We start from the raw sequence: 11,346 nt of genomic DNA, 5'->3' as shown, positions 1-11,346 counted from the left end.
TCAGCTCCAGGGACTCTGCCGCTCATGGAATCTGCCTCCCATTTTCGGCTTGCAGGTGGAGGAGGGGATTGCATTTACATGGGTAATCCCCACTACACTTTTTTTTTTTTTTTTTTTTTTTTTTAACCTTTGGCTCAATGAGAAATAGGATATTAGGGCACTGAAAACCAGAGAGAATTGAAAGAACAAGGACCAAGGCAGAAAGGAATCAGAATGGTATATTCTGAGTGAAAAAAGAGGGTTTGTGGTTGGGCATGGTGACACCACCTTTAATCCCAGGACTAGGGATGCAGAGGCAGACAGATTTTACAGCCTTATTTCATAAAGAGTTCCAGGCCAGACAGGACTACACAGTAAGACAGTGGTTAAGAACACTGGCGGCAGCCAGGAGGTGGTGGGGCGCACGCCTGTAATCCCAGCACTCTGGAGGCAGAGCCAGGCAGATCTCTGTGAGTTTGAGGCCAGCCTGGTCTACAGAGTGAGTTCCAGGACAGGCACCAAAGCTACACAGAGAAACCCTGTCTCCAAGAAGAAAAAAAAAAAAAGGGAAAAGAAAAGAAAAAGAAAAAAAGAACATTGGCCGCTGCCTTCCAGAGGACCTTGGCACAATTCTCAGGTATATATATATGGGCGCACATGCGCGCGCGCGCGCGCGCGCGCACGCACACACACACACACACACACACACACACACACACACACACACACACACGCGTGCTCTCTCTGAGAGTGAAAGAGTGAGGAGGTAAATGATGGGATTTCATAATAGGTAAGGGTTTTGTAGAAGTTTGGTTCCCCCATGCCTTAGTTCCCAGCTCCTAGAATAATCCAAAAACACTACCCTTTGAAATCTTTCTCTAGAAACTTTCTAAAAGTGAATTCAACTTAACAGAGTTTTTCTTATACTTTCAGAACAGAACTGAGAAAAAGTTAGTTCCAAGAAGGAAAGTAATGATTTTTCTGGTGGTCTCTCTTGACAAGGCTCAAACCTAGACAAGATGAAAATTTGGCAGGTTTTTTTGTTTTGGTTTTTATTTTGTTTTTTTTTGGGGGGGGGTTGTTTTGTTTTGTTTTCTTTGATAGGGTCTCACTAAGTAGCCCTGACTGACAGAATTTCACCTGCTTATGACTCCCAAGTATTGGGATTACAGCTGTGTGTCATCATACCTTCACACTCAGCTAGGTTTGGCCTTTTCTACTGATGGACAGTTATCTAATCTGAACACTATCCTGTTGTGGAATATTAGTTTAAGATGTGTTACATTCATTTATGCTGTGGAATATTTGTTCAATGATGCAAAGATGTGTTGCATTCTTTTATGTTGCATTTGTTTAACTCTGTAAAGCTGTGTTATTTTGTCTGCCTAAAAACACCTGATTAGTCTAATAAAGAGTTGAACAACCAATAACTAGGCAGGAGAGAAATAGGTGGGGCTGGCTAGCAGAGAGAATAGATAGGAGAATTTTAGGGAAGAGCGAGGAGCAAGAAAGGGAGGAGAGGGGATTGCCAGGGGTCAGCCACCCAGCTACACAGCCAGTCACCCAGTGAGAAGGAAAGAAAGATAATATAGACTAAAGAAAGGTAAAAAGCCCAGAAGCAAAACATAGTTAAGGAGAAAAACGGTGCTGTGGAATAATGCTTCTGTACACCGTGAAGATGTGTTGCTCTCATTGTTAATAAAAAGCTGATTGGCAGAAGGCTAGGCAGGATTTGGGGGATAGAGAGCATGCTGGGAGTAGAAGGGCAGACACCATGAGACACAGAGTGAGCAGGATGAGAAGTACGTACATAAGGTAAACAAGCCTCCAGGCAGCACATAGATTAATAGAAATTGGTTAACTTAAGTTATAAGAGCTAGCTAAAAACAAGCTTAAGAAGTCTGGAGAGATGGCTCAGCGGTTAAGAACATTAGTGCTCTTCCAGAGGTCCTTAGTTCAATTCCCAGAAACCACATGGTGGCTCACAACTATCCGTAATGACCTCTGGTGCCCTCTTCTGGCGTGCAGACATACATGCAGACAGAATGCTGTATACATAATAAAATAAATAAATCTTCAACAGTAACAAAAAGAAACAAGCCAAAGCTATCGGCCAAGCATTTATAATTAATATTACATATCTGTGTGATTATTTGGGGAGCACTGGCAGGGACACAGAGAAACTCTGCCTACAGAATGGGATAATTTAAGTCAGAAAAACTGGCTAGAAACAAGCCAAATTAAGACTATTCATAAGTAAAAATCAGTCTCCATGTATTTATTTGGGAGTTGGGTGGCAGGCCCTTGAAAAGTAAAAAAAAAAAAAAAAAAAACACTACACTGTTCTTGTATTTTTATTTTTTATTATTAATGTTGTTGTTATATGGAAGTTCTGCCTGAAAGTATGCTAGTCATATGTCAACTTGACACAAGCTAGAGTTACCTAAAATGAGAGAACCTGAGAAATTGCCGCTTCCGGCAACATGGCTAAAATGTACCAAGAAAGTCATGATCATTGGAAAATATGGGGCCTGCTCTGGTCCTTCCCTCCAGAAAATAGTGAAGAAAATTGAAATCAGCCAGCGTGCCAAGTACATTTGCTTCTTCTGTGGAAAGACCAAGATGAAGAGACAAGCTGTTGGCATCTGGCACTCTGTTCCTGGATGAAAACGGTGGCATAGACCTACAACTTCTGTCACAGTCAAGTCTGCCATCACAAGATGGGAGGAACTGAAAGACCAGTAGATGTTGTAAGGCATTTTCTTAATTAGTGATTGATGGGTGAGGACCCAGTTCATTGTGGGTGGTACCATCCCTGGGCTGGTGGTCCTGGGTCCTATAAGAATATAGGCTAAGCAAGCCATGATGAGCAAGCAGAAAGCAGCACCCCTCCATGGCCTCTGCATCAGTTCCTGCCTCCAAGTCCCTGCTGTGTTTCAGTTCCTGTCCTGACTTACTTTGATGATGAATATCAATGTGGAAGTCAAATAAACCCTTTCCTTCCCAACTTGCTTTTTGGCCATGGTGTTTTATGGCAGCAATAATAACCCTAACTAAGACAGGATGTCTGTGCACCTTTGCATGCCCAGTGCCTTAGAGGCCAGAAAAGGACATCAGATTGCCTCAAGCAATCTGGAGTTACAGTGGGATTGGGAGCTGCCATTTGGGTTTGGAGAACCTGCTTTGGCAGCTTAATGATAATACTAACATTTTCTGCTAAATGCTCAATCATTGAATTATTTATTATTTGATATATTTGGTGCCGGGTGGTGGTGGTACACACTTTTAATCCTAGCACTCGGGAGGCAGAGCCTGGTAGATCTCTGTGAGTTCAAGGCCAGCCTGGTCTACAGAGCGAGATTCAGGACAGGCACCAAAACGACACAGAGAAACCCTGTCTGGGAAAACCAATAGTGGGGTTGTTTGTTATTGTTGGTTTTTTGTTTTTAATTTTTATTAATAATCATTTTATTAACAATGTGTTTTGATCATATTCATTCACAACACCTCTCCTTTTTTCTTTCTTTCTTTTTTTTTTTTTTTGTTTTTCAAACCAGAGTTTCTCTGTGTATCTCTAGCTATCCTGGAACTCACTCTGTAAACCAGGCTGGCCTTGAATTCACAGAGATCCTCCTGCCTCTGCCACCCAAGTGCTGGGATTAAAGATATGTACTACCACTTCTCAGCTCCAATTCTTCTCCTTAATTACTCTCAGATCCAACCCCACCTCTGTACCCCACAACTTCATGTCTTTTTAAAAAAAAATTTAGATAGGGTTTCACTGTACCCTCCTTGACTGGCCTAGAACTCAATGTAAAGCAGGCTGGCTTTGAACTCACAAAAATTTGCCTGCCTCTGCTTCTAGGTTACAGGATTAAAGGTGTGTGCACCACCATGTCTAGTTTTTATAGTTGTTCTATTTTTGATTTCTCTCTCTCTCTCTCTCTCTCTCTCTCTCTCTCTCTCTCTGTTTTTTTTTTTTTTTTTTTTTTTTTGCCAGAGCTGAGGACCAAACCCAGGGCCTTGCGCTTGCTAGGCAAGCACTCTACCACTGAGCTAAGTCCCCAACCCCTATTTTTGCTTTTTAATAACCCATTTACTTCAGTTCCTGCTGTCCATATAGTTCTAGGTGTGGGGTCATCCATTGGAGCTCAGCTTCCTGAGGGCTGGGGTTACAGGCATGAGCCAATAGGCCTGAATTTGCTGATACATTTTTCTAAGAACCTATGGAGTCTGGCTTTTGGCCAGGCCGTCCTGTACCTCTTCTAGTTCTGTTTGAAAGGCTAAAACAGGAGGCTCACTTGAGTCTGGGAGTTTAAGACCAGTCTGGACAAGAGAGTAGGGCCTTGCCTGTTGAAAAAAGAGAGGTAAGTAGCTTGGGCTATAGCTTAATTTGGTATAGTTTTTCCCAGCATGCATAAAGACGTGGGTTCTATCCTCAGCACTGTATAAACTGTTTGCCTTAAGGGCAGTTCTTGGCCATTTTGTGCCAAGAAGACAAACTTCCAAACCGAGTGTCTTAGCAGCCCAGCATTCTCTCAGGATCAGGTTGGTGCTGCCAGGGGCAATCGTGTCTCACGTCAACAGAATTCTAAGCTATCAAACCATTTAAATGCCATATTCTCTAGGTCTATGAAGTGCTTGAAGATTACCTATCCATCTGGCATATGTTTCTGTAAATCTGGAGAACCTAACTAACATAACTACAGATATTACAAGCATGGGTGACTATAAATCTGTAAGTCTTATCTGCCTAAATAACCTAAGGACTAAGGCTTCACATGAACAAGGCAAATAGTCTGTAAGCAAATGTACAGTAAAAGGACATTGACCAAAAAATTGTGACAATATACAAAAGATCTTAAACAGAAATAGAAATGTATAATACAATATGCAATATAACCACAATATCCTTAATATGTATCAATATAAAAAATATCCTTTTTTTTCTCTCGGAGCTGAGGACTGAACCCAGGACCTTACTATACTATACCCATCCATTTACAGAAAGTAGAGTCAAGAGGATCAGAAGGTCAAGGTCGTTCTCTGCTATACAGTGAGCTTGAGGCCAGCCTCACCTACAGGAGACCATTCCTAAATAAATAAATAGGACAGCTAGATAGCTCAGTAAATAAAGGCATTCGCAGCCAAGCTTGAAGACTTCAGTTTCATCCTGAGAACCCACAAGGTGGAGGGAGAGGGAGAGGGACAAAGGAAGCAAGGAAGGAAGAGTGAGAGGGGAAGGGGAAGGAAGAAAGAAACCTTGGAGAAAGAGATAGTGCTCCCATACCCAGTACACAGGATGCTGAGGCAAGAGTATCAAATGTTGAAGGTCAACCTAGACAATTTAGTGAGATGCTGTTCCTCCCCAAAAGGAAACTAAGTTAAAAAAAAAAAATACTCTTGAGGAATTGATTTCATAGTATAGAAGATTCGAATACAGAAGTATGAGGAGTTGGGGATTTAGCTCAGTGGTAGAGCATTTGCCTAGCAAGCACAAGGCCCTGGGTTTGGTCCTCAGCTCTGGAAAAAAAAAAAAAAAGAAAGAAAGAAATGTGAAAGAGCCAAGCATTGGTGTGAAGGCATTGGTGTGAAGGCATTGGTGTGAAGGCATTGGTGTGGAGGCATTGGTGTGGAGGCATTGGTGTGAAGGCATTGGTGTGAAGGCATTGGTGTGAAGGCCTTGGTGTGAAGGCCTGTAACCTCAGTACTTAGAGGAATGTTGAAAGCTCAAGGCCAGCCTCGTCTTTGTATCTAGTTTCAGGCTCTCCAGAACTACATAGCCAGACCCTTAAAAGTATGTGTGGGGGGAGATTTAGGTCAGTGGTAGAGTACTTACTTAGCAAGGGCAAGGTTCAATCCCTAGTACTGAAAGATTGATGATGATGATGATGATGATGATGGTGGTGGTGGTGATGATGACGAAGAAGAAGAAGAAGAAGATAGGTAGATAGATAGATAGATAGATGATTGATAGATTATAGATAGATAGGTAGGTAGGTAAAGATAGGTAGATAGATAGATAGATAGATAGATAGATAGATAGATGATTGATAGACAGATTATAGATAGATAGGTAGGTAGGTAAAGATAGGTAGATAGATAGATAGATAGATAGATAGATAGATAGATAGATAGATAAGAGGGAAGGACAAGAGAGGCAGATGTGTGTGAATATGATCAAAAATACATTACAGGGGGCTAGAGAGATAGCTTAGTGGTTAAGAGCACTTACTGCTCTTGCAAAAGACCTTGGTTCAATTTCCAAAACCCACATGGAGTCTCATAATCTTTGTAACTCCAGTTCCAGGGGATCTGGTATCCAAAGCCACTGCACACATTTACACACATGCAGACAAACACTCACACACATAAATCTTTTTTAAAAAGAGTACATTATGTAGGCCTTTAATCCCAGCACTCAGGAGGCAGGGGCAGGCAGATCTCTGAATTTGAGGCCAGCCTGGTCTACAGAGTGAGTTCCAGGACAGCTAGGACTGTTTCACAGAGAAACCTTGTCTCATCACCCCCAAAAAAGACACTTGATAGTGGCTATACATTTTATGGTAGGTCCAAGAGAGGATTACATAATGAATAGCAGGAATGGGCTATTCTTCTGCTGGGTGATGTCTGTTCTTCTGTAAGGTTTCCTTTATTTATATGGTGTGTAGTGTGGATGTGCATGCATGTACATGCTGTGCTGTGTCTGGCCCTGACAGATTAGGAGAACCTTGTCAAGTCGACTTGGAATCTCTTGTTAGACACAGAAAGAGCAGATTCAGATAGAGATGGATATGGGGATACGGAGGCAGGATGAAGAGAGGGATGGACCAAGAGGAGATAATGAAAGCAAGGGTAAGAGTTTGCAGGAAACTGTCCAAGCAGCGAGGAATTCTTCTGGTTCAAGTTGTCTAACTCCCTGGCTTTACAACTGGGAGAACTGACTGGGAGCAGTGAGATGGCTTGTCCAGCTACCAGACTGCTGCTTTGTGGCAGAACTCAAGCTAGAGCCCAGATTAAAAGAAGAGGGGCTGAAGAATTGGCAATACTCGAGGGCCCCAGAAGATATTTCCCAGAAGAGAAAAGGGTATGAGACATCATGGGAACTTGCTAAGGTAGACTGCCAATAGAGGTGTGGGTTGTGGTCAGCCCACACCTAGGGAGCGAAAGGGGCCTAGAAAGCAGCAAGGGATATGATCAGGTTCCAACCTGCCACTTAGAAGCTTGGGCCTCAGTGTCTGCCTCTTACCCCTTAAAAGGTCTTTGTGAAGCCCAGACTGATATGCTATGCTTATACAATGCCAGCACAATTCTTGACAAATGCTTGCTAAGTCTTTGCTGTGTGTTGACCTTGGAAGAGAAAGGAGCCATGGTCATGTGGGGTGGGGCATGGCCAAATGACCTGGTTGGGATACAGGGTAGAGGTCCACTGTCTCCTGGAGCCCATTCCTCCTCTGCCTCTGCTGCCTGCAGCTGATAAACTTCTTATCTGGCCCAGGCAGGGGAGCCCAGAGTAAGGATCAGAGTAGAGGGAAGGGCTGCTGTCACCAGCAGGCCTGGGCCCTTATCTAAGACAAGGGAGGGGCTGTCTGCCTGACTTCCCACAACACACTCCTTGGGGATCCCCAAGCACTCACATCTCAGGAGGAAAGGAAAGGGCTGAAATGCTAGGCATGGTGGCACATGCCTCTAATTCCAGCACTTGGGAGGCAGAGGCAGGCAGATCCCTGTGAGTTAGAGGCCAGCCTGGACTACAGAGCAAGTTCCAGGACAGCCAGGGCTACATAGTAAGACCCTGTTTCAAACAACAAAACTGAGGACCCGAGAGGAAGACATGGGTGACTCTTGATGTTTCCCCCAGAATGGAAAACAAAACCTCAATCTCAAAAACTCAGAAGACTGGATTTTGCCTCTGGACAGGAATACCATTTTTAGAGAATAGGAGAAGACATCTTATCTGAGAAAAAGTACAGATGTCTACTGTGTGCCCAGAGGATTGACTATGGCCAGAGCAGGTGAGGTAGAGAGTACTCCACAGAAAAGAACTTTACCGTTCCTAGGGTGGTTGATGGTCCTGGCATGAATGAACCACTGACATTGTTCCTTTCTTCTGGGGGTTCTATACAGGGGACAGGATAAACTTTTGATTTGGCAGAAGTAGCTCTAACCCTTCCTTCCACACAGGTTGCTGGAGCCCTTTGAGCTTTGGGGGAACCAGGGCCAGCAGCTGGCACAGTAGGATGCCTCCGTGTCCTCCTCAGCAGAACAGGAACAGGTTGTCACAACTGCCTATTGGGGAGCTGGGTGAGATGGAATTGACTTGGCAAGAGATCATGTCCATTACTGAGCTGCAGGTGAGTATGGGGTAGGCACTGTGGAGGTAGGGGCTCTGGCCTGGCCAGAAACAGAGAGTAGAGGGGGGCAATGTGGAACATGGAGTGGGGGCAGGGCAGGGGAGAGGGGAAGATCTGGCTTGCAGTGTGGGCTCCTGTCCAGCTGCTCTGCTCACATTTCTATCGCCCTCTTCTCTACCCCTCTTTTTTTATTTTCTTCTCATCTGATCTTCCTCTCTTCCAGCACTGCCCATCTTCCCTCATTACCACCCCTCACCCTTAGCAACGAGCCCCTTTCCTCCAGGTAGCAGAGACTTAGTTCAAGGGCCTCAGAAAGGGGAGCGAGACTATGCCGGGGTCCTCTCCTCCCGAATGTTGGACAAAGGGGTGTCTGTTGGTTTAACAATGACACCTTTGTCTTCAGCTGGGCTTGAGCAGGATAGCTCTCCTACGTAAGTTGGGGGCCTTGTTTGTAACATGTGTTCTCCTCTTCACTGCACCTGGGCCTGGACAGAGGGCTAACCCCCAGCCTGGGCTCTGTGCCTACCCCACCTCAGGCCTCCTGGTGGCCTCAGGATCTGCCCTAGACCCTCCTCCCACATACCAGCTCCCTCTGCTGGGCACCCAGGGAATGGTGAGGTCCTGAACTTGACCTTTTGACCCTAGATAACCACAGCAGGAAAAGGGTTCTGAGGATCCATCTCTGCATCTAGGATAATAATGGCCTTGTCTTCCTAAAAAGAGTAAAGGAACAGAGCTATTTGGCCCAGTAAGAGCTTCCCCTGAGGAAGAGACTGTAACCACTTCAATGCGAGGTTCTTCTCTGAGGTCTCACCACAGGGACTTTTATTCCCGCTTAAACTGCTCTTCTTCTTCCTCCCTACTTTTTCTTTTCTTTTTGTTTTTGTTTTGTTTTGTGTTTTTGTTGTTATTGTTTTTGAGACAGGTTTCTCTGTGTACCTCTGGCTGTCCTGGAACTCACTCTGTAGACCAGGGTGGCCTCGAACTCAGAGATCTTGGCTCCCTCTGCCTCCCAAGTGCTATGATTAAAGATGTGTGCTACCATGCACAGCTTCTTTTTTTTCCCAGACAGGGCTCACTATGTAGCCCTGGAGTTTGCTATGTATACCAGGATGGCCTTGAACTTAAGAGAGATACACCTGCCCCTGCCCGCTATGTGCTTGGATTAAGGGCCTCTTGATTTTATTTATTTCATGTACATTAGTGGTTTTGCATGCATGTATGTCTGTGTGAAGGTGTTGGATTCCCTGAAACTGGAGTTATAGACATATGTGAGCTGCCATGTGGTTGCTGGGAATTGAACCCAGGTCCTCTGGAAGAGTAGCTACTGCTCTTAACTGCTGAGCCAACTCTTCAGTACCTCTTTTGATTTTTTTTGAAACAGGGTCTTACACAGCCCTGGCTGGCTTGTACTTGCTATGTAGCCAAGACTGACCTTAAACTCCTGACCCTCCTGTTTCCATATCTCAAATGCTGGTATTGTAAGCCTGTGCCAACATGCCAGCAAGCTGCTTTATTCTTGGAACAACTTCATTAACACTATGCAAGAAGCTTCCACTGTGTTTTGTTTTTCAAGACAGGGTTTCTCTGTGTAGTCCTTGCTGTCCCAGAATTTGCTTTGTAGACCATGCTATCCTGGAACTTGGGATATTGGCCTGCCTCCTGAGAGCTGGGATTAAAGGCATGTGTCACTACCACCCATGATAGTCTATCTTCTAACCTCTTTTGTGTCTTTCTTTGCAGGGTCTAAATGTTCCAAGTGAGCCATCCTTTGAGCCCCAAGTACCCACCCCATACCCTGGACCATTGCCACCTCCAACATACTGCCCCTGTTCAGTTCACCCAGATGCAGGCTTCTCTCTGCCCCTCCCACCTTATGAGCTCTCAGCATCCACTCCTCATGTCCCAGACCTCCCATACTCCTATGGCAACATGGCTATACCAGCGTCAAAGCCACTCACCCTTTCAGGCCTGCTCAATGAGCCCCTCCCAGATCCCTTGGCTCTTCTGGACATTGGGCTGCCAGTGGGGCCACCCAAGCCTCAAGAAGACCCAGAATCCGACTCAGGATTATCCCTCAATTACAGTGATGCGGAATCTCTTGAGCTAGAGGGTGCAGAGGCTGGCAGGCGGAGGAGCGAGTATGTGGACATGTACCCTGTGGAGTACCCTTACTCTCATATGCCCAACTCTTTGGCCCACCCCAACTATACTTTGCCGCCCACTGAGACACCCTTGGCCTTAGAATCATCCTCTGGCCCTGTGCGGGCCAGACCTGCTGTCAGGGGGGAGGCGGGGAGTCGTGATGAGCGGCGGGCCCTAGCCATGAAGATTCCCTTCCCTACAGACAAGATCGTCAACTTGCCTGTGGATGACTTTAATGAGCTGCTGGCACAGTACCCGCTAACAGAGAGCCAGCTGGCTCTAGTCCGGGACATCCGACGGCGGGGCAAGAACAAGGTGGCAGCCCAGAATTGTCGCAAGAGAAAACTGGAAACCATTGTGCAGCTGGAGCAGGAGCTGGAGCGCCTGGGCAGTGAAAGAGAGCGGCTTCTCAGAGCCCGAGGGGAAGCGGACCGCACTCTGGAGGTCATGCGCCAACAGCTGGCAGAGCTGTACCATGACATTTTCCAGCATCTTCGGGATGAATCTGGCAACAGTTATTCACCGGAGGAATATGTACTGCAGCAGGCTGCTGATGGGACCATCTTTCTGGTACCCCGTGGGACCAAGATGGAGGCCACAGAGTGAGCTGGCCTAGAGACCCACAATGGTGCTAGGGCCTCCCCTCATTCTCTTCTGATAAAGGTACTCCCCAACCCCAGGACCCACAAGGCATCGAGTTCTCCAGACCAAGAGGGTAGATGCAACCTTAGCATTTGGTCTTTCCAAGGTGTGTTCAGTGAGGCCATGTGAGCGCTGGCTTCCCAGGCCCAAGCCTCCACCTCTTGTCTAAGCTTTGGTCCATAAAGAGCTGTGTGGAAATAAGCTTTCCATTGTGTCTTCCTTCTTG

The 11,346-nt window shown here is 45.7% G+C and overlaps 1 protein-coding gene and 1 pseudogene across 1 annotated transcript; both read left to right on the top strand.

Moving 5' to 3' along the window:
- The first annotated feature begins 2,427 nt into the window (after positions 1-2,427).
- Positions 2,428-2,724, top strand: LOC118596761 (annotated as a pseudogene).
- Positions 2,725-7,594: 4,870 nt separating this feature from the next.
- Nfe2 (nuclear factor, erythroid 2) lies at positions 7,595-11,320 on the top strand. Its single transcript, XM_036209041.1, has 3 exons — positions 7,595-7,650; positions 8,164-8,333; positions 10,077-11,320. The coding sequence occupies exons 1-3, from the start codon at positions 7,644-7,646 to the stop codon at positions 11,082-11,084; spliced, it is 1,185 nt and encodes a 394-aa protein (XP_036064934.1). The 5' UTR covers positions 7,595-7,643; the 3' UTR covers positions 11,085-11,320.
- Positions 11,321-11,346: the final 26 nt, after the last annotated feature.

The sequence above is a fragment of the Onychomys torridus genome, chromosome 16 (assembly GCF_903995425.1).
Source record: "Onychomys torridus chromosome 16, mOncTor1.1, whole genome shotgun sequence".
Taxonomy (NCBI): domain Eukaryota; kingdom Metazoa; phylum Chordata; class Mammalia; order Rodentia; family Cricetidae; genus Onychomys; species Onychomys torridus.
The sequence above is the reverse complement of the archived record's forward strand: the minus strand, read 5'-3'. Positions and strand labels throughout refer to the sequence as shown.